This window comes from Schistocerca cancellata, chromosome 3, assembly GCF_023864275.1.
Source record: "Schistocerca cancellata isolate TAMUIC-IGC-003103 chromosome 3, iqSchCanc2.1, whole genome shotgun sequence".
Taxonomy (NCBI): Eukaryota; Metazoa; Arthropoda; class Insecta; order Orthoptera; family Acrididae; genus Schistocerca; species Schistocerca cancellata.
The window spans coordinates 815,157,124-815,183,873 of record NC_064628.1 but is presented as its reverse complement, the minus strand read 5'-3'; the positions used below and the strand labels follow the sequence as shown (position 1 = coordinate 815,183,873).

At 38.5% G+C, this 26,750-nt stretch overlaps 1 protein-coding gene across 1 annotated transcript; it reads left to right on the top strand.

The window, feature by feature from the left end:
• LOC126177088 (leukocyte receptor cluster member 1 homolog) lies at positions 1–25,640 on the top strand. The gene is made up of 3 exons (XM_049924341.1): positions 1–360; positions 13,870–13,969; positions 24,716–25,640. The coding sequence occupies exons 1-3, from the start codon at positions 338–340 to the stop codon at positions 25,544–25,546; spliced, it is 954 nt and encodes a 317-aa protein (XP_049780298.1). The 5' UTR covers positions 1–337; the 3' UTR covers positions 25,547–25,640.
• Positions 25,641–26,750: the final 1,110 nt, after the last annotated feature.

The window sequence follows — 26,750 nt, the reverse complement described above, 5'->3', positions numbered from 1 at the left end:
GAAGGATCACCAGTGATCTCCATGTTAGTATAGAGATCACTGGTGATCACTGTAACCTATCGATAGAACATTCAGAGATTCTATAACACTCGTAAACAAACGCGTTTGTGTTTTGCAGCTCTGGTTGTAAATATTGTGGCGACTTGTCAGTGGCGGACAGCTGTAGTATCCAGTACTGAAACGGGACACTCAAAATAATGAGTCATCAGCGATTGATATTTTAACAATTGACGGCTAAAATTTAATAATTGTGCCATATATGAAACGAAAGGAAGGATAAGTGATTCTCCAAGAATCAACATTGCCATAGGAATTATTACTGCTTCATAGTGGAACAATGAATATTCTTCCGAAGAAAAGGTGGGTGGTGTTTATTGGTGTCCTCGTTATTCATTAGAAGTTATCTCTCTGTATATTAATTTCTATAGCGAATTTAGTTGCAGTAGTGATCAGGAACCTGTTCTAACGCATTACGTTATCCATATTTACGAAAAAGAAATACTGCACATATATGATTGTGTGCTCAAATTTTACACAATAAATGTTGCTGCCAGCGTTTAATCTTTTATCTGGACGAATATGTTAATGGAATTATTGTGTGTGACTAAACAGACAGTTTCATAATCCGTATGACATTTTCACAATTTTTGTCGAAATGATATGGAACGATTGAGCGTAGAGGTCATGTAGGGGTTCAGATGATTATAATACCGCTGTTCCGCATTGGTGTAGACCGAGGTCTAGGTTATGTTGAAAGGTGAAGACTAGGTTATGAGTTGGGGAAGCCAACAAATGTGTTATAAATTTTGCGTAAACATTGTGCATTCCGTAGTCACGCTAACTTCTGTGATGAACCCTTTATTTCCTCAAAAGTCTGATATTTTCAAAACTTTTGTGTGTTTGGAGATATTATTAACCAGAACATCACACAAAAAAATTGAAAAAAAAAGTTTTTCTGCAGGGATCAGCTTTGATTGAAATAAGCTTCATTTCATGTCACAGTCATAATATTGGTTCAAAGCATCACAGGTCAAAGTTGATGGGGTTTATCATAGTCTTCACTGCTTTCAGGTATGTAATTATTTTAGGTATCTCAACAAGGATTACTTCACTTTTGAGTGCTTCAAAATGACCATCCAACCAGTTAGGTGCCTAATCACAATGTAATTAATGATTGTTCAGTCTGCAGTAAAATGTGATCCTCACTCATTCAACATGTGCCTTTGATGAGGCAATTCACAGATGCACAGCAATTATTTTATTTTCTGTATAGCATATATATTCATATCCAGCTGAAAGCATGACTTTCGGTACAGCTGTCAAGCAGTCTTCTGGTGATTGAGCAATGCTCAAGATATTTTGAAGTTTTGTTTTGTCACAGAGTTTATCATAATACTGGATGGAAAAGGAGAAGGGATTAACATTTTGTGGAGCAGCTCGTTCCATACAGTATTTTATTTTCATGCGGTTGACAACCCACAAATTGCTTACAGTATTTTCCCTTTTCCATTGTTATATATTTACTGTTCAGTATACATTCCTTTGTGAAATCTCTGCAGTTTCTTGTATCTTTCAAGTCATATCTGCCTACCTAGTGAGTGTGCTGCCCTTTGATACTTGTTTTCATACAGCACCTGATGTATCACTCCATCATAAATTAAAATTTTAACATACAGGTTCACATTTCCATATTCTCATTCATTTATATTCTGTATCTTCATGGGGTTACATTTCATCTTCTTAATACTGCTTATTGAGGACAGTAATAATCATCATATTTTAGTAGTCATAAGGTGTTTTCTGACTTTTTATCTTTATCGGTCATTTTAATGACATGATGTGTAATACAGAAAGTATGATGCTGCACAAGTCAATTAGCAATTTTATGAATATGCTAAGAAACCTTTTATAAAATGATGGAGTGGCATGTTGTGTGATGATGGCATGGAAGCATTGTCAAACAAACATTTAACATACGAGAATTGAGAATATTTAAATAGTCTTTTTAATGTTCATACTGTAAGGTATGCATTTACTCTGTAAGCCTAGTACATTTTATCTAATGATTCTTAAGAACCACACACACACTGTTTTGGTATGATGGGGTGGTTTGTCACTCAATTCCCTTCAAGTCAATTCTTTTACTTGGCATATGAGTGGAAATGTCCACTACGTAAAGTGAATGAAGTGTCACATTTTTAGTTATATCAAATAGTTATTTAAAGAGGTGAAAACACATTATAATCTGCCCTCTGAACTCTTGTTTCAAAGCTACTTTAAAAACTGTTGTACTACCAAATGATGAAGATCCACCATAGGCAGTTATGGAGCAGACATGTCAAGGAGGGGGCTTGTAAGCCCAGGATGCGTAAGACAGGCTCACTGGCATTAAAATTTCACATTAGAATACTTTAAATGTGAAATTCAGTATAATTAATAAAAGTTTTGCGTATCCTGAGAATGCATGGCGGTGGCCACACCAAAAGGGCAGTGACACCTAACACATCAACTTTGTTCGAATTCTGGAACAATGTGAATGAGTTGATTCAGAAGCAACTGATTCCTCCCATCTGCTTTGTGCTGTGTGGCGTCATTACGGCATGGAGTTTTTGAGTTGGTTGTATTTGTAGATGTTGTGTTTGATGATGCCCTGTGATGATGTGTGTGCTGAGTGTAACATTGTATTGGGTTCATTTGAGGTACAGTTTTGACAGTTGCAACGTAGCTCTGAGTGTTTATAGCTGGTGGCCTAATGTAGGTTGGAAGTGTTTTCTGTGATTTATTAAGGTTTTTGTTTCTTTGTGTGTTTGGTGCTTTTGTTAGGTTTTATTGGTTTGGTGTTTGTTGTGTTGTAAGAAATTTAATTCACTGTATTGTTTCTGTTGGTATGTATGAATATGACCATGAAATTTAATGGTGCTTCATTGTATGCCGAGATGGGTAAGGATATGCTGTCAGTTATTAAGTTCTTGCAGCTATTTGGGCTGGTTGCAGAGTATGTCAGGTGCAGCACTTTTGGTGATAATAAGAGGCTGACGAGAGTTTCGGCACCTTGGACCAGGAAAGCATATAATTGCCTGTATCTGTGGGATAACATCTGGCAGTCGCATAGACACAGTACCCGGTTTGAGAAATCTAGGTTGGCCATGAGAAAGATTGTTTTGTTGACTTACTATTTTTGTTATAGGTCTTCTGTCAATTTTTGTGCGCGTGAGACTCCTGTGCATGAGAGAAGGGTGTTAGATTGGTTTTCTTTTTGTCGAGGGGTTTGTTCCGAGTATGGGGGTAAGTTGCGTGGGCCTGGAGTGGTTGTTAATATCAATGAATCTCAGTTTAGTAAGAGGAAGTATGGGAGTAGTAGTTTTCGAGATAGTTTGTGAGTGTGGGGGAGGGGGGGGTGGCTGTGATTTCAGGGGGTGGGTTTGCTGACTGCGTTTCTTGGGGTGTGGAGGGTCGTACTAAGAAGGAATTGGTGTGTTTGATTGAAGAATATATTGAGGAGGGGAGTACCTTAGTTTCAGATGCATTTTTGTCATATATGGGTTTGGGGAAGAGGGGTTATGAGCATTTAATTGTTAATCACAGGCTTGAGTATAAAAATTACAAAACTGGGGTGTGCGCTAATATAATAGAGGGGTTTTTGGGGGAGGGTGATTAAATAAGTCATAGAGGGGGGGAAGAGTTGCTCTTCCAACCTGCAATGTCATTTAGATGAGTATTGCTGCCAGAAGAGCATCCTTGGGGATTATTGTACTTTTTTTTAGGGCTGTGTGCTAGGGTGGTGGGTTGAGGGGGTAGGTTGACTTAATGGGGCGGGTTGTGCGTGGATGAGGGGCGGGATTGTTTTATGATTATGTTATAGAGGGCTTGCAAAGTTGCAGTTTTTTTTTATTTGTAAGCTGTGATTGATTTTGGTTTACTCTGTGTTTTTTGTTTGTTGGAGGGTTTTTTTGGGGGGGGGGGGGGGGTGGAGTGTGATGTGGGTGTTTGTTGTTTGTTGTGGTCTTCAGTCCTGAGACTGGTTTGATGCAACTCTCCATGCTACTCTATCCTGTGCAAGCTTCTTCATCTCCCAGTATCTACTGCAACCTACATCCTTCTGAATCTGCTTAGTGTATTCATCTCTTGGTCTCCCTCTACGATTTTTACCCTCCACACTGCCCTCCAATGCTAAATTTGTGATCCCTTGATGCCTCAAAACATGTCCCACCAACCGATCCCTTCTTCTAGTCAAGTTGTGCCACAAACTTCTCTTCTCCCCAATCCTATTCAATACCTCATCATTAGTTACATGATCTACCCATCTAATCTTCAGCATTCTTCTGTAGCACCACATTTCGAAAGCTTCTATTCTCTTCTTGTCCAAACTAGTTATCGTCCATGTTTCACTTCCATACATGGCTACATTCCATACAAATACTTTCAGAAACGACTTCCTGACACTTAAATCTATACTCGATGTTAACAAATTCCTCTTCTTGAGAAACGCTTTCCTTGCCATTGCCAGTCTACATTTTATATCCTCTCTACTTCGACCATCATCGGTTATTTTACTCCCTAAATAGCAAAACTCCTTTACTACTTTAAGTGTCTCATTTCCTAATCTAATTCCCTCAGCATCACCCGACTTAATTTGACTACATTCCATTATCCTCGTTTTGCTTTTGTTGATGTTCATCTTATATCCTCCTTTCAAGACACTGTCCATTCCGTTCAACTGCTCTTCCAAGTCCTTTGCTGTCTCTGACAGAATTACAATGTCATCGGCGAACCTCAAAGTTTTTACTTCTTCTCCATGAATTTTAATACCTACTCCGAATTTTTCTTTTGTTTCCTTTACTGCTTGCTCAATATACAGATTGAATAACATCGGGGAGAGGCTACAACCCTGTCTTACTCCTTTCCCAACCACTGCTTCCCTTTCATGCCGCTCGACTCTTATAACTGCCATCTGGTTTCTGTACAAACTGTAAATAGCCTTTCGCTCCCTGTATTTTACCCCTGCCACCTTCAGAATTTGAAAGAGAGTATTCCAGTTAACATTGTCAAAAGCTTTCTCTAACTCTACAAATGCTAAAAACGTAGGTTTGCCTTTTCTTAATCTTTCTTCTAAGATAAGTCGTAAGGTCAGTATTGCCTCACGTGTTCCAACATTTCTACGGAATCCAAACTGATCTTCCCCGAGGTCGGCTTCTAACAGTTTTTCCATTCGTCTGTAAAGAATTCGCGTTAGTATTTTGCAGCTGTGACTTATTAAACTGATAGTTCGGTAATTTTCACATCTGTCAACACCTGCTTTCTTTGGGATTGGAATTATTATATTCTTCTTGAAGTCTGAGGGTATTTCGCCTGTCTCATACATCGTTCTCACCAGATGGTAGAGTTTTGACATGACTGGCTCTCCCGAGGCCATCAGTAGTTCAAATGGAATGTTGTCTACTCCCAGGGCCTTGTTTCGACTCAGGTCTTTCAGTGCTCTGTCAAACTCTTCATGCAGTATCTTATCTCCCATTTCGTCTTCATCTACATCCTCTTCCATTTCCATAATATTGTCCTCAAGTACATCGCCCTTGTATAAACCCTCTATATACTCCTTCCACCTTTCTGCCTTCCCTTCTTTGCTTAGAACTGGGTTGCCATCTGAGCTCTTGAAATTCATACAAGTGGTTCTCTTCTCTCCAAAGGTCTCTTTAATTTTCCTGTAGGCAGTATCTATCTTACCCCTAGTGAGACAAGCCTCTACATCCTTACATTTGTCCTCTAGCCATCCCTGCTTAGCTATTTTGCACTTCCTGTTGATATTATTTTTGAGACGTTTGTATTCCTTTTTGCCTGCTTCATTTACTGCATTTTTATATTTTCTCCTTTCATCAATTAAATTCAGTATTTCTTCTGTTACCCATGGATTTCTATTAGCCCTCGTCTTTTTACCTACTTGATCCTCTGCTGCCTTCACTACTTCATCCCTCAGAGCTACCCATTCTTCTTCTACTGTATTTCTTTCCCCCATTCCTGTCAATTGTTCCCTTATGCTCTCCCTGAAACTCTCTACAACCTCTGGTTCTTTCAGTTTATCCAGGTCCCATCTCCTTAAATGCCCACCTTTTTGCAGTTTCTTCAGTTTCAATCTGCAGTTCATAACCACTAGATTGTGGTCAGAATCCACATCTGCCCCAGGAAATGTCTTACAATTTAAAACCTGGTTCCTAAATCTCTGTCTTACCATTATATAATCTATCTGATACCTTTTAGTATCTCCAGGATTCTTCCAGGTATATAACCTTCTTTTATGATTCTTGAACCAAGTGTTGGCTATGATTAAGTTATGCTCTGTGCAAAATTCTACAAGGCGGCTTCCTCTTTCATTCCTTCCCCCCAATCCATATTCACCTACTATGTTTCCTTCTCTCCCTTTTCCTACTGACGAATTCCAGTCACCCATGACTATTAAATTTTCGTCTCCCTTCACTACCTGAATAATTTCTTTTATGTCGTCTTACATTTCATCTATTTCTTCATCATCTGCAGAGGTAGTTGGCATATAAACTTGTACTACTGTAGTAGGCATGGGCTTTGTGTCTATCTTCGCCACAATAATGCGTTCACTATGCTGTTTGTAGTAGCTAACCCGCAGTCCTATTTTTTTATTCATTATTAAACCTACTCCTGCATTACCCCTATTTTGATTTTGTATTTATAACCCTGTAATCACCTGACCAAAAGTCTTGTTCCTCCTGCCACCGAACTTCACTAATTCCCACTATATCTAACTTTAACCTATCCATTTCCCTTTTTAAATTTTCTAACCTACCTGCCCGATTAAGGGATCTGACATTCCACGCTCCGATCCGTAGAACGCCAGTTTTCTTTCTCCTGATAACGACGTCCTCCTGAGTAGTCCCCGCCCGGAGATCCGAATGGGGGACTATTTTACCTCCAGAATATTTTACCCAAGAGGACGCCATCATCATTTAATCATACAGTAGAGCTGCATGTCCTCGGGAAAAATTACGGCTGTAGTTTCCCCTTGCTTTCAGCCGTTCGCAGTACCAGCACAGCAAGGCCGTTTTGGTTAATGTTACAAGGCCAGATCAGTCAATCATCCAGACTGTTGCCCCTGCAACTACTGAAAAGGCTGCTGCCCCTCTTCAGGAACCACATGTTTGTCTGGCCTCTCAACAGATACCCCTCCGTTGTGGTTGCACCTACTGTACGGCCATCTGTATCGCTGAGGCACGCAAGCCTCCCCACCAATGGCAAGGTCCATGGTTCAAGGGGGGGGTGGGGTGGGTGTTTGGGGTTGGTTTATTGGCGGCAGGTTGTGGTTGATTTAGGAGTTTTTTTTGTTTGTGTTTCTTTGTGTCCATGCATTTGGGTATGTGTATGCACGTGTGTTTGAAGTGGCCTATCTAGATTGTGTTGCGGGATTCTGTTTGTGGTAAGTATTTTTTATTTTAGGTTTATTCTATAGGAATTGTAACATTTTTTGTATTTATGGTAGATTTGATGTGTGTTAATTGATGTAGTGATGTCTGGTTGTTGGGTTGTTGAGGTGTTGTGGGGTTTTGGTTCTATTTTTCATAATTGTAGGTTTTGGTATTTCGATATCGATCGTTATGGTTGAGCTATGCAGGTCAAAGGAAGTCTTCGATTCCTGTGGTTTTTGTTGGTGTATTGGAATGCTGTATTATTATTTTTTTGTGTAGTGTTTGTTTTGGAGTAGTTGGTGTTTTTACATTGTTGTATATTTAGCTTGTCCCCACCCTAAACCCCCATTTCCTGTGTTGTCCCCTTAGTTTCATTTTATTTTTGGAGTTATTCTGTTATTGATGGGTTTTTGCAATTGTTGGCATGTGTATGTAGTGACATCATAGTCACCATATTGGATACGCTGAAAGTAGTGGTTTCATCCACGGGTCAAAGCAGACAGGTGGAATTGGATGTAATGCCTTTTGTCCCAAGAAATGATCTCTCATCCAAAGTGTACTAAGAATTTTAGGAAAAAGGAAAGAATCGGCATTCTGAATTTTTCCAATCCTGCAGTTTGTTTTGTATGTATGTATACTTACATATAAACAGGTGTGCAAAACTTAAGGATGAAAATAACTTTTGCATGATGTATCGCTATCAAGTAACAGCTCAATGAAACTTTGACCATACAGAGAAAGAAGTGCTACAGCATAGCACAGAAGGTAACGGAAAGAAATACACAATGAGGTGACAAAAATGACACTTTTATTCAAAGACAATAATTACACTGAGTCACCATGAGTAATGATAGTCCTTTGGACTTAACAGTAGGTGGGAAAGTGTTTGGAACATGATTTGTGAGCACCAAAGATGGCAATGCATGTTCTGTAAGGTGCTGCGATGCTGGCCACAAGGTTAGTAAGGAGTTCTTATGGTAGGGTGTTCCATTCCTCCATGAGCATGGTTGGCAACTGGTGGAAGGTCATTGTGCATGTGGAATTGCTGCAGTACATTTCCCAGAACATTAAGTTGGGGAAACCAGCGGGACAGTATACTTGCCAGATATACTCTCATTCCAAGAGCTCATCCACATGCACCGTTCGATGCAGTCACGCATCTTCATCCATGAAAATGAAGTCAGGGCCAAATGCACCCCCAAAACCATGTACACTGGAGAAGAGTTCAGTGTCACAATATTGTTGACTGCTGGGTGTACTGTGTTAAAAGATTTGGAGGTCAGTACACCCATATAACATTATACCTCCCCACACAACACCTGAACCACCAAAGTGTGCATTACGTTTTCTCACCTCTAGCCATATGAGTGTACATCCAGCATTGTCGAATATGGCCGTTTTGGAAATCCAGGTGTTGAGGTGTGGGGAGGCATAATGTTTCATGGGCTTACTAACCTCCAAATCTTCGAACACGGTACACACACAATTTAATGTTATTGTGACACTGTACTATACTGTAGCAGTTCTTTCTATGTATCATTGTCAAAGTATCATTGAGCTGCATTACTTGGCAGTGACACATCATACAAAAGTTACTTTCATCCTTACGTTTTGTTCATTAGAGTAAATTGACTGTCAGGAGTTAAGCTTACAAATCCTGTATATGAGTGTTCAAGACTTGTTCTGGTATTATATGTAACTCACAACATGCAGTGAAATTTGAGAAGAATTGAAACTGTTGCTTCATATGGTACCTGCAACATTTGAGAGTATTTTAAGTACAAACTAATTGCCGGACCATGATGTCCTTTGATGGATAGTATAAAAGGTTCCACAGCCGTGATAGCATATGGCATATAGTGCACATAGGTTACTGAACACTCTGGTAGTGAGAAACAATGAAAGTGAGACACTTCTGTTGATAAATTACACACATCAGAAAAAGTTTTGCATCACCCCGGTTCCCAGAACTCCTGAATATGGATGTTCACTGTGGATATTGTATCACAGACACAGTCCCTTTGACTGTTCAGAGATGTCACTAAACCCCCCCTCCCACCGCCCCCCACCCCCACCCCCAAAGATGTAAACAACTAGGCATGAGCAGTGCCTACTAGACAGAGGGGGTCTGACAGCTGATCAGTTCCAGTCATTCCACCAGGAAGGAGGTACACGGCTTGTGTTGTCTGTAGTTAACCATGCCCAGACGGTCAGTACCACAGTTCGGTCGCGTCCTCATTGTTACTTTGTGCCAGGAAGGGCTCTCAACAACCTCTCAGAGTGAGCTAAAGCAAGGCAGGAACTGTCGATGACATGCCTCACTCAGGCCGCCCAAGGTCTACTACTGCAGTGGATGACTGCTACCTACGGATAATGGCTCGAAGGAATCCTGAAAGCAACACCACCATGTTGAATAATGCTTTTTGTGCAGCCACAGGACATTGTGTTATGACTCAAACTGTGCACAATAGGCTGCATGATGTGTTACTTCACTCCCGATGTCCATGGTGAGGTCCATCTTTGTAACTACAACACCATGCAGTGCAGTACAGATGGGTCCAACAGTGTGCCAAATGGACTGCTCAGGATTGGCATCACGTTCTCTTCACCAGTGAGTTTCGCATATGCCTTCAACCAGACAATCGTCGGAGACATGTTTGGAGGCAACCTGGTCAGGCTGAACGCCTTAAACACACTGTCCAGCAAGGTGGAGATTCCCTGCTGTTCTGGGGTAGCATTATCTGGGACCGACGTACACCGCTGGTGGTCATGGAAGGCACCATAATGGCTGTACGATATGTGAATGCCATCCTCCGATCGATAGTGCAACCATTGTTGTTGTTGTTGTTGTTGTTGTGGTCTTCAGTCCTGAGACTGGTTTGATGCAACTCTCCATGCTACTCTATCCTGTGCAAGCTTCTTCATCTCCCAGTACCTACTGCAACCTACACCCTTCTGAATCTGCTTAGTGTATTCATCTCTTGGTCTCCCCCTATGATTTTTACCCTCCACGCTGCCCTCCAATACTAAATTGGTGATCCCTTGATGCCTCAGAACATGTCCTACCAACCGATCCCTTCTTCTGGTCAAGTTGTGCCACAAACTTCTCTTCTCCCCAATCCTATTAAATACTTCCTCATTAGTTATGTGATCTACCCATCTAATCTTCAGCATTCTTCTGTAGCACCACATTTCAAAAGCTTTTATTCTCTTCTTGTCCAAACTATTTACCGTCCATGTTTCACTTCCATACATGGCTACACTCCATACAAATACTTTCAGAAATAACTTCCTGACACTTAAATCTATACTCGATGTTAACAAATATATGCAACCATATCAGCAGCATATTAGTGAGGCATTCGTCTTCATGGACGACAATTCGTGTCCCCATCGTACACATCTTGTGAAAGACTTCCTTCAGGATAACGACATCACTCGACTAGAGTGGCCAGCATGTTCTCCAGAAATGAACCCTTTCGAACATGCCTGCGATAGACAGAAAAGGGCTGTTTATGGACGACATGACCCACCAACCACTCTGAGTGATGTACACTGAATCGCCTTTGGGGAGTGGGACAATCTGGACCAACAGTGCCTTGATGAACTTGTGAATGGTATGCCACAATGAATACAGGAATGCATCAATGCAAGAGGACGTGCTACTGGGTATCAGAGGTACCGGTGTGTAAAGCAATCTGGACCACCAACTCTGAAAGTCTCGCTGTATGGTGGCACAACATGCGATGTGTGGTTTTCATGAGCAATAAAAAGGGCAGGAATAATGTTTATGTTGATCTCTATTCCAATTTTCTGCACAGGTTCCAGAACTCTTGGAACTGAGGTGATGCAAAACTTTTTTTGATGTGTGTATTTATTTACTTTTCTGACTTTTATCTATTAATTGACTGCTTACTGATTTTCAGCATATTTAGTTCTTTAGTGTTTTTTTGTTCATAAGTTGATGTTGTTGGTAATTCACCCACATATAAACTGAAAAGACAATGGTTTTCAATAATAAAAATAATAAGCTAGACATTTTGTCAGACCCCTGTACAGAATTAATTAAAACAGTTTAACCAAACAAATTCAGTAAAATTTATGCAATTATGTGACCATGGCATCAGTTTGTGATATTCACCGATGTTTTGGACACTGTTGTAAACGACTTCCTTCAGGGTTGTGTGATATTGCTGAATGAGGAGCAGGTAAAAACCACAGAAGTGACATAATAAGTACCATTCCTGTTATGCATGAAGACAGCTAAGGCAACAGTGAGGTGTGTGCCTATTCCCACTATATTTATAACCATTTCTAATAGGCCAGCCTCTTAAACACTGTGGGCCAGCTACCACAGCCAGCCAAGATGACACAAGCCTGTATCCATCATCCCAATTCATATTGGCAGGTTTTTCTGAAATCTCAGTCATAATGTTTATTGTATTCCTCCTGTAGGAGTGTGACTGTGGCTAGTTCATGGATTTACCCAAATGTTTTAGTCTTGCCTTGGTATGCTCCACATTCAACAATATCAGTCAATAAAATTTGTTATGAATAAAGGTCATCAATTCCCTCCTCTTCACTCCTTTCATCTAAACAGAAACTGAGTTGTATAACGTTCGTGGCACACTGTTGTAATAAATACATCCCCCTGATGAACACCACTTGCAATAATTGCCAAAGATTGCTGAGTATTGTAACATAATGATGTGGTAGTGTACGTAGAAAAGTTTCATTGAAGCTGACAGCAATTGTGGAAACTTACACTCACATATAACAAAAGATGTGAATAACTCTTCTGAAAGAAAAGAACCATTATGGTGTGAGTTAAGGGAGTTACGAAAGGACTAGAAAAGTTTTGAATCTCAAATTCTGAGTGTTGAAAATAAGTACACTTAAGAGCAGTGAACAAACTGTGAAATTATTTCAACATGAAAGAACTAAAAGAAATGGATGAGCACGTACAGAACAGAGACCAACCGACAGGCACTAGTAGAAATACTGGAGCTAAGGGAAACCTAAAACAAAGAAAAAAGAAATGAAGTTGTAGCATGGTATTAAGTAGAAAAAATTATGAATTATTTTGGAATATTAAGATGACTCACCGAAAGGCAGAAGGACTGCATCATCGATAGGCGCACAAAGGGTATTGAGCTTGGCTAGCTTTTGGAAAGCACTTCCTTTTTCTAGCTATAGAAAAATGTGCACACAAATACACATTCACTCACATGCACATGCTTGGCTCCCTACACTGAGATCAGTCAACTGCCAGCTCTTTACTGGCCCATGGTGAGTATGTGGGATGGGGTGAGAGGGATGGAGTGAGGCAGGAGGCAAGGAAGGAGTTGAGGGCAAGCATGTAGACTTGGGCGTTATATAACAGCACACAAGTAGCTGATGTAGGGACACAAATTGGGTGGGGGTACTGGGGCAGGGGTGATACCCACACACACACACACAAAACTCTATTGGGGGGGGGGGGCACCTTAGATTTAGGCCAGGAGGGTTATGGGAGTGAAGGTGCTGTAAGGATAGCTTCCATCTGCGCACCTCAGAAAAGCTGGTGGTGGTGGGGATGATCGAGATGGCATGGGTTGTGAAGCAGGCATTGAAATCTCACATGTGCTCTGCTGCACGTTTTACCATTGGGTGGTCCACCTTGTTTTTGGCAACAGTTTGGTGATGGCCATTAATTCTATTCGACAGCTGCTTGGTCGTCATACCAATGTTAAACACTGTGCAGTGGTTACAGCAGGGCTGGTATGTAACATGGTTGCTTTCACAAGTGGCCCTGCCTCTGGTGGTGCAGGATGAGCCTGTGACGGGATTGGAGTAGGTGGTACTGGGTGAGTGAATTGTGCAGGTCTTGCATCTGGGTGTTCCACCATTTATGGCCTCTGTGGGAGTGGACACTCCCACTCCCAATCCCCTGCCACAGGGATCATACTCCTGTGGAGCTGTCAGTTGATTGAGCACAATGTAGGGAGTACATATGCACATGTGAGCGAGTGTGTGTGTGTTTGTGTGCATGTTTTTCCTACAGCTAGAAAAATGAAGTACATTCCAAAAGCTAGCCAAGCCCCATCCCTCATAATTTTCAATCAGAACTTCCCGCACATTATTAATAGAGAAAAATAGTGTTCTCGGAGAGATTCTATCTCTAGTTGGGTTTTAAACGTGGAAAAACTCATTTCATGTCACCTCCACTATAGCATAGAGTTAGTTACAATATAGGCCTAACAGAAAGAAAATTTGAGGAGACTCACATAAAAAAGATAAACTGTCCATTCCTTGAATTTATTTACTTAACCAAGCATGAAAATGGGACTGGGCTGTTTGCTTGTGATATGTTGCCAGTCAGTAACTAAATCATTATACTGTGTTGTATATGTGATATTTTTGTTTTAGTTTCATGAGTATGCTTTAACTGTTTTGTATTTAGATGGCATGTCCGCACCAAAGAGAACATAGCCAGAGTCCGAAGAGATGAAGCAAAAGCTGCTGAGGAAGAAAAAGAAAGGCAGAGGAGGGCTTTATTGGCTGTAAGTATTTTTTCTTGGGAGACAGAGACGTGTAACAACATCCTGGTACACCTTATTGATGAACTCTTATTAATAATATTTGCCCATTGTAGATGTACAAAAATTACAAATTGTATTGGAATGACAGCATCCGTCACATCTGCTGAAGCCTTTATTTCTTAAAGTTGTGTCTGTTTCCCAGCATTTCATGTGTACTGCAGCCAATGTGTGCACTATCCACATAAAATGTACATATTGATTGTAGACCATAAAAAGATGAGCAGGAAATGTTTTCAGACCACGAGGCACATATTTTAACACTAAAAGGCTTTTCTACTCAAACAACAGTCACATATAATTACAAATTATGTAGGGAAGTTAATCCAATGGCAATAAAGAGTGTTTTAAACCTCGCGAAGGAACAAGAGTGGCAGGATGCTTACAGTGCTGATAACATAGATGACAGATATAATGCTTTCCTGGACACGTTTCTCATGCTCTTTGAGAGTTGCTTTTCATTAGTATGTTCTAGATGGGATACTAGCAGTAAAAGACAGCCTGGGATAAGGATATCATGTAGAACAAAGTGGGCATTATATCAAAATGTTAGAAGTATTCACAATCAAGCTACAGTAGCCCATTACAAACAGTATTGTAAGGTGCTTAAAAATGTTATTACGAAGGCAAAGAGTATGTGGAGCGCAAATAGAATAGCTAATTCACAGGATAAAATTAAAACATTATGGTAAGTGGTGAAGGAAGCGTTTGGTCAGCAGCACAAGGTCGGCGGTATAAAGTCAGTTTGTAGTAAAAATATTTCTGTTGCTGATAAATCACATATATGTACAGTATTTAACAATCATTTTCTGAGCATTGCTGGTGAATTAAATAAAAATTTAGTTTCTCCAGGGAATCATATAACTGTCTTGACAAATGCCTTTCCAAGATAGATATCTGAAATACTCCTCTGTGATACAGACAAGGAGGAGATTGAGTCAATAATTAAATCACTGAAGACTAAGGACTCTCATAGATATGATGGAGTACGTAGCAGAATATTAAAGTACTGTGCTGCACATGTTAGCCCTATACTTAGCCATATTTGTAATTTTTTCATTAGGAATGGTCAGTTTCCTGAACAGCGATTAAAGTACTCAGTAGTAAAGCTGAATTATAAAAAGAGAGAAAGGGATAATTTTAGACCTATTTCTATGCCATCAGTGTTTGCTAAAGCTATTGAAAAGACTGTGTATGTAAGGATAGTTGATCATTTTATATCACATAATTTGCTATCAAATATACAGCTTTAGAAGTCATTTAGCAACTGAAAATGCTATATCCTCTTTTCTCTGTGAGGTACTGAATGGGTTAAACTAAAGGTTGTGAATGCTAGGCATATTTTTTTATTTAATTAAGGCATTTGATTGTGTTGATCACAAAATATTGCTCCAGAAGTTTGACCCTTATGGAATACGGAGAGTAACAATTGGTTCACCTCTTACTTTAACCCTTTTGCAGTCACCCGATTTGGAGTGGTGTGTGCTAAAAATGTCATGCGTATTTATATTGTTTTGCTACATTCTATTTAAACTGCCATATATCATTCAGTATTCACTTTAAAAATATGAAAAAATCACCACTTATCCATAAAAGTATGTAGAATATTATGGCTTACACAGATTATTATAATGTTTCAAATGAATTTGATTGTGACAGTCCAGATAAAATATTTTTTTTAATTTTTGATATTATAAATTTGACTTTGTTTCCATATATCCAACACTGTGCTTCAGTTTAAGAAGGCTAAGTACAGTCCATAGAATCTACACACATTTGTGTGTAAAATGACATGACGGACATCAAATTTGTGTTATTATTCATAAAGTTAATAATCATTTATTTGAAGAGAACATTACAGAATTTCCGTGTCTACTGTATGACTTAGCATTTGTGTTTAGGAAAACATTCACCGTACAAACCCTTATTACATCTATTGCAAACAGTTCTTGACTTTCTTTTCATTTCCTCACTAGTACACACACAGCATCTTGACTCTTTCTTCTCTGGAAGTTTTCTCAAACCCGGAGAACCACGAGGATCATCAGTTGCAAATACTGTAATAGGGAAGTGTGACATTTAGTGGCAACTAGACTCTCATCAATACTAAGCTGTTCATGAGGTGTGTAATGATGTCTGAATATATTATTAGCATGATCTACCCATGGCTGGTGCCTGATACATGGGACATAATCAGGATGGCTGGTGCTGGACATTTCTCACTATCCAAAAGATGAAAGAATTTCATAAGATGCCTAAATCAGTGGGCAGAAAACATTTTACCAAACCACGGAAATGCCTGTGACGGTTTTTTGCTCCAGTGTGAGAGCATTGTGGGCCTTTTATTGAGTCCCATATTTAGTAAGCAAGCAATAAAACCTCTTACCTCGGTACTTGTCACATTCTTCCATTTCTTATACGATTTGGACAATGTAGCATGTTTAGTTACAAACCATCTAGCACCCGATTCTGTAAGATAAACAAGACGAAGCAGAGTACCGACAAATCGGCACCCTGACAGTATTAGCATCATTAGGGGATGACAATACATCTTTACCTTGACATTCAAAGGGTTAACAACAGACAGCAAAAGGTCATTATTCACAGTGCTGAGAATGACTGTGAAGTGGGATATGAATGGGGTACGGTCAAAGGTGGGGGAGGGGGGGGGAGGGTGCCCCAGGGATCATTGTTACGGCCACTCCTGTTCCTTATTTATATAAATGATATGCCCTCTTGTATTACGGGTAACTGTAAAATATTTCTGTTTGGTGATGACGCTAGCTTGGTAGCAAAGGATGTTTTGTGCAATATTGGCTCAGTTTCAAATATTGCAGTTCATGAAATAAGTTTGTGACTTGTAGAAAATAAACTAACGCTAAATCACAATAAGACTCCGATGTTTTAATTTCACAGAATGTATATATGATTAGTGAAACTGACCAGTCCAAATTTCTGGCTGATCAGATAGATAGTAAACTGTCGTGGTAAGCCCACATTCAGGATCTTGTTCAAAGACTTAATGCTGCTATTTTTACTATTCGAATGGTATCTGATGTGAGTGATTGTTTGACACGAAAATTAGTCTACTTGACTTATTTTCCTTCGCTTATGTCATATGATATTATATTTTGGGTTACTTTTCCCATTCTAAAAGGATATTTTTGGCTCAGAAACGGGCAATAAGTGGTGTAAGTTTGTGAACCTCTTTTTGGCCCTTTTCGCTAGTCTGAGTATTTTGACATTGGCCTCTCAATATATGTATATTCATTATTGTCATTTCTTGTTAACAATATCAGCTTATTTCCAAGAATAAAAAGCTTTGATTTAGTTAATACTTGGCAGAAATCCAATCTGCATTTAAATCGGACTTCCTTAACTCTTGCACAGAAAGATGTGCAGTACACTGCTGCATCCATTTTCAGTAAGCTATCACAAGAACTCAAAAATCGTAGCAGTAATCCACGTGCTTTCAAACCGAAACTGAAGAGTTTCCTCATGGGTCACTCCTTCTGTTCAGTTGAGGAGTTCCTTGAAAAATTAAGCTGATTCTTATGTTATATTGTTGATTGTGTTTGCTTAAACTTTTGGCTTGACTTCTTTTTGGGTTCATAAACATTTTATTTTATCTGTTATTGCTTTTATGTTGTAATTTCATGTACTGACGTGTTCCGTGACCTTGGAGATTTGTTCCTCAATTTGGTCCTACAGAACTTGACATGTAAATAAAATTCAGGATAATTGTTCATGTTCTGTTGCTTGAACCTTTAAACTCATGAAATGAGTTATATTGCTTTGCTGTACATAACTACTGTGATAGATTGGGATAACTCACAACAATTACTGCATGGCCATCTGTATTGTGACTCGTTCTGCTGCTGATGAAGATGCCTCAGTTTGACTGGAGGCCCTTTTCCATTAAAACTTTTTCAAATACTTTATATATTCCTCCACGAAAGTGCAAAGTAAGTTACTGCTGTCTCAGTTTGTTAAGTTATGGATGTTTTCTTGCCCACTCAACTGTAGCTTATCCCTGTGAGGTGTTTTGCATTTATAATCTTCTTCCTTTCACGTGTGGAGATCTTCTTTGTGGAGCAGGCTGAAAGTTAACACCTTGGTTCACACTACCAGCTAGATAAGTGGGCCTTCCACAGAACAGTTGAACACATGGGACCTAACTGAATACTGAATCAAAAGCTTATAGGTGACAATACAGGAAAGAGCCTGAAGACAATATATAAGCACAAAATATCTTCTTAAGATATCAGTAGCACCAAATACTGGCAAATAGTTGTCATGAAAATATTGTGCTAGTGACCATCTGACTTAATGCCTGCAAATTGGCATCATCTTCCTTATTTGTTGCTTTTATTTTGCCAAATATTAAAGGAATAAGATGTTTTATTAGTTTTAAATTGACCTCTTAAATATTAATTACGGTGATGTATTGGGCAGATAACTTTGTTTTCTCAGCTATCATTGTGTATAAAGAATTGTGGTGTGATTCAATCCTATTATGGTTGCGTATATATTGTCTTCAGGCTATTTCCTGTATTGTCACCTATAAGCTTTTGATTCAGTATTCAGTTAGGTCCCATGTGTTCAACTGTTCTGTGGAAGGCCCACTTATCTAGCTGGTAGTGTGAACCAAGGTGTTAACTTTCAGCCTGCTCCACAAAGAAGATCTCCACACGTGAAAGGAAGAAGATTATAAATGCAAAACACCTCACAGGGATAAGCTACAGTTGAGTGGGCAAGAAAACATCTATAACTTAACAAACTGACACAACAGTAACTTACTTTGCACTTTCGTGGAGGAATATATAAAGTATTTGAAAAAGTCAGTACACTTACTAAAACATATTCCATGTAGGTATTGGGGCAGGGGCAACTGTTTATGAATGTTATAAGAAATAGTTATTGAAAATAAAAGACAAAATTATAGAATTTTGCAATACATCGCATTAGGCAGATTTGCCAGTCAAATGCATTCCGAATTTGGCACACTTTAATTTATTCGGATCATAACCAGAGACTAGTGCTCTGCACAATGTTTAAAATAAAAAGACCTCCAATACCATTTGTAAGTAGCAGGTCGGTTTTTTTGTTCATCTATAATTTAACTTGGAGATCCTTTTCTTTATATTTATAAGGAGCTTATTGAAGAGAATACTTTTGTATATTCAGGAAGGAAACATTTGCCCAGTGGTTAGAATGAGTAGAAATGAGGTAATAATAATGATAATTTACAAGTGCCAGTATAAGATATGCTTCAGGTAATCATAATGATAGTTTACAGTTGCCAATATGAGATGTTTCTCGAGTTTAATGAATTCCATCTTTTTTTCGTTTTTAGACTATTGAAATTTCACATATTACAACAGAAACGCTGTTACAGATACAGTATTGTCTGAGCAACTGAGATGTAAAATAAAGGACTTCTGGTTGAACTGTTCAAGTGGTAGATGTGTTTTTGAGTTATTTTTTGCCGTGCTGCTTTGATCAAAGTCCACATTTTATGAGCACTAATGAGTCAGTTGTCTGCTATCTGTGAGACAATTATCATGAGTGTCCAGCAGCTGCTGCAAGTAGACTGTGAGGCAGGAAGTATATTCTGAAAATAAAGCATGGAAATTCTAGGCACTACACAGTTGAATGCTGTCTTGGCAGAATTTAATGGCAATATTGCACTGAAGTAAGACTGAGTTTGACACATAAAGCAGTTTGAATTAAACAAAAACTCACTTATCTTGGCATAAAATAGACCCAAAACATAATATCTGACTATTGTGGATTCTGCAGACATTGTAGTCTGTCAAATGAATATGGAATTCATCTTCTTGTTGATCTCCAATGTGCATGTTGCTACCAGCTGTCGCTACATCGAGAAAGTTGTGGTTGCCTAAACCTTATTTTATCCTTCAACAAATTAGTGGGTCTGTGTTCAAAGATGGCTGTGTTGTATCACATGTTACCTGACCTATGTCTATAAGGTGTCCTCAATTAAATGTTTATGTCATACACCAGATCAGCAATTATACAGTGGGATTCAAAAGTGTGTTCACAAATTTAAGAAGCTGATAGAGGAATCAGACTGCAACTACTTCAGAATAGGAACTTATGGTCTTGGAAGTAATCGTGAGCCAGTGAAACCTTTGAAATGTCAAGAATATAAGAATATACAAGGACAATGAATGCACACACACGTTAAGTTCAGCAAAGGTAATGTACTGTTTACGCGGCAACGTTGTATGTTACAGAAACTGTTCATAATGGTGACCACCACGTCCAGTGTAGGCATAACATCTTCACAGAAATTCTGGCGCATTTTACCAAGCACACCAAGCATTGCATGGACCTCGACAGTCACTGCAAGTATCCAGGTGAGGAATTGGTATCATGTACATGAGACTTTTGATACGCCCCCCCCCCCCCCTCCCGGAAAAAAAAGGTCAAGAGACATCAGATCAGGGAATCAAGGTGACAACCCCCTTCCAGTCAGACACCTGGGATATTGACTCTTGGGTATGTTACTTACTTCACAGAAAAATGTGTATATCTAAAGCCTCATGAACGAGACACCAGTTGCTGATGAAGAAACACTTCTCACAGGTACTTTTAGCAATTGATGAGGTTTGTGTGGTGCCTGGTGTACTTGGTAGAGTGCACTAGTCTATCCTATGAAGATGCCTATATTAAAAGTGGTGGTCGCCATTTTGAAAACCTTTTGTAATGTACAGTATTGTTGCGTAAATAGTACATCATCTTTGTTGTACTTAAGATGTGCGTGTATTGACTGTCCTCGTTGTTCCTGGCATTCCAAAGCTTTCACTGGTTCAGGATTACTTCCAAGACTGTAAGTTCCTACTCCAAAGTAGTTGTATTTAATATGTTAATTGTGGCTGTAGATCACAACAACCTGTCAAAAACATCTAGCAAATACAACCAACTCCTCTTCTATGTGATACCCTGACTGAAGAAGAGTTTACTTAATGCATTTGCTGCTCTTACAAAATATTTTTATTTGAAAGTCATATGGTTGGTTAACTCTAAAATTTGAGTTGAGATTTGCCACCATTAGTGATGTCTTGCATAAATTATGCTCTCTCATGACACTCTCGTTGTGATGATTGAGCGGTTTGGGTGACAATTTTATAAAAACACTGTGAAACCATCATAAGTTTGTAAGCCAATAAAAGCTTTTCGACATGCCACATTGTTTAAATACAGAGTTAAGGGGACTTGGAACGCCCTATCCCGACAATGTTAAATTTAGTGACTTGGCTTCTCTGTATTTCAGGTGAGCCTTTGACATGAAACTTTTGCAGGACATTAAACTGTATGTTCTGAGTCTACTGAATTACAATAATTGCATTTCAGCCACTGCTTTCAGAAATACAATTTTTTAATTACGCGGTTAAAATTTTGTGTACTTTTTTGTATATTATCCTAAATAATTTTATACGTAACATTATGTTCTTCTTTTAGTTCAGTAGACTCAGGATATGTATGTTATTACTCCCCACTTGAAGTGGTTTCTGAGATTTAGGGAAAAATGCAACAGAAAATGTAAATTTTCGGGAACAGTTTCTAAAGTTTCAGAAGACTGTAACTCACGTAATGTATGCTTAATTTTTTATTTTTAGTCACTCAGAAGCACCCTGCACCATGCTGTATATCATCCTCTTGATCTTTTTCCAAGTTCGTTTTTCTCCCTCTGGACTCCTTAGTGGCCAACTGTGCTGCATACTCTGCTTTATCAATGCAAACCTTGTCCAGGATTAATTCCCATATGCTGCAGCACTTTCACCCTACCAATGTTGCCCTCATTAAAAGCAATAACAGCATCACTGACCCCCGCCCCCCCTCCCACCACTGCAGTAATTGCACCGTGAATCAGGTCCAGGAGGGCAAAGGTGGTGTACTGGTTTTTCATCTGTTGACAGTCTGTGGAAGAAGGTAGCCTATACTGCCTGTTTCATTTTCAACAAATCCTCAGTATTGTTTGTTTTGGCCATCCCACAATACTGCTGTAGTTCATCAATAATTTTGTCTGTCGGCCTGCCTTTTATGGTTTTACCATCAGAAAGTTTCTTGTCTTTCAAACTTTGTTTCAAGTTCTTCAACCTAGTGCCCATCATCTTCTGGACAAGACCTTTATAACACAGCAATCCACAGCCTTCTGTATAAAAAAATTACCAATTCTATTAGATGTTGAAGTAATGCATGTAAAAATTTTAACATTTTCAACCGGTGTAGATTATATTTAAAAAAATAAAATACTTCCCATGTGAGTTTATAAGTGATATATGTATCATTGTATTTGGAAAATTGCAAATTTTATAATGAGATAAATATCTGAAAATGTGAAAAAAAATCATTAATTGGAACAACTTCATAAAATCAGTAGTAATAATGGTAAATGGAAGACTTGCTTTTGTTGGGTGATGATGCAAAAGTGCAGTGCATCTATGAAGCAAAACCCTTACATGACTCTGGTTTATACTACTGTTGTGCTGTTTGGTGCCTTATGAAATTGACTTGACGAAAGACATTGAAGAAATCCAAACACATGCTGCCACGATTGTGACAGGTCAATATAACCCATAGGAAAACAATTCTCAGGAAACTTAAATGGGAAGCACTGGAAGAAATGACTTTTTTCTCAGGAAATTCTGTTGAGCACACACTGAGAGGTGACTTTCAAAAGTAGGTTGTACGGTAATTCTACCATTACCATCATATATCTTTTATTAGATTACGGTGGATGTTAAAGGGATACAGTCAGTCATTTTCCCCTCGTGAGTGAACTTCAATGAATAGTAGTTAATATTGGCACAGTGCACCCACTGCCATGCATTGTACTGTAGTTTAGGATGTCTATCCAATGCTAACATCTACTGACATATTGCTTTTGGCTTCTGTCTTGGGTGCTTCAGCTGACATTTGTTTGACAATTTTCTGACCTTTCACCAACATGAGTGGCTTGCATTGTCAAAGGAGGGGGACACTTTGACAATATCAGCTACTTATGGTGGTGAATTGTCAGAGAAGTCGTCAAAGAAGCTTTGGCTGAAGGACCTGAGACAGAAGCCAATAGGCAGTATGTTAACACCTATCCACAAAAGCCTCAACAATTTTATACTAACATCTACTGCAGTTTTTATTGTTAACATCCTGTTCTGTGTAACTGTTTTTTTTTATAGTGTTGTTGTTGTATATGTAAATTGGTTTCTTATTCTTAAACTTTGATGTATGTCTGTGTTGTAATGTGAACTTCCAATGCAAGGAGATGCTTATGTAAACTCTCTCTGGTGGCATGAGTTGCTGAACCCATCTGAAACTGTGTAATTGTATTGCAATTAATTTTTACCAGAAATAACTAGAAAACAAAATTTGTGTAGGCTACTGCTGTATCATGCAGCGCAGTGGACAGTGCTGTAATGTGTGACATCACAGTATGTGACTTGCAATTCTAACACATGAAATCTAAGAGAGTAAAAATTCTGCATAAAATTGCAAACCAAACATTGAAAGAATAATTAGCCAAAATGCTGCTGTGAAAATTGTCCTGCAGATTTATGTACCAAAACTAAGTAAAATTTTGAATGCTAAATGACACTCAGGCGCATATTTAAACCTGCACTGTAAAAATAAGATTGTCTGTAAAAGTAAATGAGATCTGAACTAAACTTTACTGAGCTGGACCTGATAATCATTTTGAAATCCAAGACTTGACTTTGAATTATTTGACTGTCCCTAACCAATTTTCATGACCTACCTTGCAATGGAAATTCGGTACTGCTCGAAAGTGGTACATATTTAAATGCAGCACAGCAGCAAACCGACTAAATAAACACCTTGTCAAGTTCAGTGCAAGGAAACGTAGTTATGCTATTCACACCATGCCTTTTTGTTTTGACTGACTGTTCTGCTCAGTGCACTGTAATGACACATAGTTATGAAATTGAACTTTCATGAGAAGATGGGAGAAGAAACACAGCTTAGTGAATGATTGAAAAGAGACTAGCATTCATAACTGTGTGAGGAACTTGACTCCTTAACTATTACAACCACCTTTACAAAAATCACTTCTTGTAAAAAATATGACTCTACCATGAAATTAGTTAATGAAATCGCAAAAGAGTAGTGAATCATAACTCTGAAGTCCAAGCTATGCCAGCATCTCAGCAGTCAGTCAAACTAACTGACCCAAATCAATAAAGAAAGATTGTGTTAAATATTTGCTTTTCTCAAACTCATGATAAATTTCGCACGAGCAAGCAATGCAGCAACAACATTACCTGAACATCTTCACGGTTCTGTCAGTCAGTCTTTACAAAATCATATTTCAAAAAGGAACATCCTTTGTGTTTGCAAGTGTGTGTTATGCTAGCTATTTACAGACTACTCAGCAGCAGGACCAACACCCAACTCATTACTTCTCACTGAATGATACATTGTCAACGACAATGCACAGGTGACCAAAGATCACAACGCTTGTACTCAGAACCTCTATGGCATAACATATTGATTATTGAAGACTTCAGTTTCAAACATATTTAGTGTACAAATATGAAGTATGACATATTAAATAAAAAGAGAGCTCACCTAACTCTTACTGAATACCAAAAATAAAACTTTACTACACTTCTGTTGATGTCTTGGTTTAGAGACAGCTCATTTTGACTATCATTCTGATTGTTTCAGGAACAAGAGGCCCGCACTGCTTTGCTCCGTAAAAAAGCAAGAAAGGATGGTGGTCAGTCTCCCAATGAAGGTGGAATTCAAATTACAAATAAAGCACAACATGTCAATCTCTTTGATGATCTGGAAGAGGGCAAAATTGTATCATCACTTAAGAATGAAGAGCATGAACGTGAAATAAAAGAAGAAAAAGAGAAATATGAAAAACAAATTGGTTATTTAACATACCTAGGCCAGGACACTGTTGAAGCCACTGGGAAAATTCCTTGGTATGATAAAGTTCCTGACAGAAAGAAAGCAGAACCATTAATGGGAATGGATGCAGAAGTATCTACAAAGAGCAAATTACTTAATGATCCTTTACGAGATATAAGGAAATATTTAGGTGTTAAGGAAGAACAATATTTGAATAAGAAAAACAAAACAGCAGATGCTAACAAGAAAGTAAGTGCTCATACAAGCATAATAGATAACAATTTAGACACTTACAAGAAACATAAAGACAGAAAGAAGAAGCATAAAAAGAACAAAAAAGTGAAGAAGAAACATAAAAAGCATCGGAAGTCAAAGAGAATTAGCAGTGATGAGAGCTCTGAAGTGAACAGTGAAGTTAGCAGTGATGAAGATCAACATGACCAAAAGCCTAACTTAGAGCAGTTACGAGCTGAACGCTTGAAACGTGAGGCTGAAGAAAAACGAAAAGCTGAAGCACTGCTAGCTAGGTTACGAGGTGAAACTGTTGAAGAAGAAAAGACTGAAACCATAGCAGTCCCTGTAAAACAGAAGTACAATTCTCAGTTTAATCCAGAACTCGCAAGGCAAAATTTTAGATAAGATGTGCTGCTCTATTTCCAACTTACAGTGTTGTGTATATAATGAGTTTGGATTATAAACTGAAAATTTTATGTTTTGTTGAAAATAAAAATTGTTTTAAAAGTTGCAACCTTTGTACTGTACATAATTCATTATCACTGATTGAGGGAGGTGGTGCAGTCGGGAGGAAGGCTGTTCAAATCCGCATCCAGTCATCCAGATTTAGATTTTTTGTTATTTCCGTAAATCGCTTCAGACAGATGTTGAGGTGGTTTCTTTGAAAGGATGCGGCTGACTTCCTTCTCAATCCTTCTGTATTCTGATGGGAACGATTACCTCACTGTTTACTCCCTTCCCACAAAATTGACCATCCAAACAACCATTATTACTGAAATTTTTGTGGTTTTCCTGTACCTGCTGTTCATAAATCCCACATCTGAATATTGTTGTGTGATATTATATACCATGTTCTCACTAGTTAATGAATTTGATGAACAAATGAAGGTTCTGCCACCCAAAATTTATGTTGCCAGAGCCAGTATTTAAGGTCTGTTTATTCTTCAGCTCTGAAACCATGATTCTTTCTTCCGTGCACTTTCTTCATTTTCACTTACGTGGTTCCTCTTTTTGAACATCCAGAAATTCATAGAGGGTTTGCAAAATTAGTGCATATTACAATACTTGGTTTGCAACAGTGATATTCTGTAAGTGGTATTTTTGGATGCATTTTCACTAAATTTCTTTCAGCAGAATGATAATGTGCTGCAACAGTTCCTTAGCTCCAGAGCTCAAGTGTGTCACATATCACATTTGTTCACCAATAATAATCAGTATGTCTGTCTCTCTCTCTCTCTGTTTTTTTAAAAGCTTGTGGTGGGGGGCAAGACATTAATGAAATATGGAAGAAAAAATTTATGAAAATCGTAATACGTGATCAAAGGAAAATGTTCTTTACAATTTTTTGTTGATATACAGTTCAGTATTATTGCTGTAATTGGACCTTGAGAATGATCTGTTTATGTTCCGATTGATGTGCAGAACGTTACGCTTGTTATAATGACTAGTACTAGTTCTTTAGATATTTGTAACTGCAAAAGAAGTTTTAAATGTCAGATTGTGGTTGTAAATAACTTCCTTGTAATAAGGTATAGTGTTATGAATTAGAACAGCTTAGTTTTCATTGATATTGGAATCTATCTTCTGGACCTAACGTCTATTATTTCTT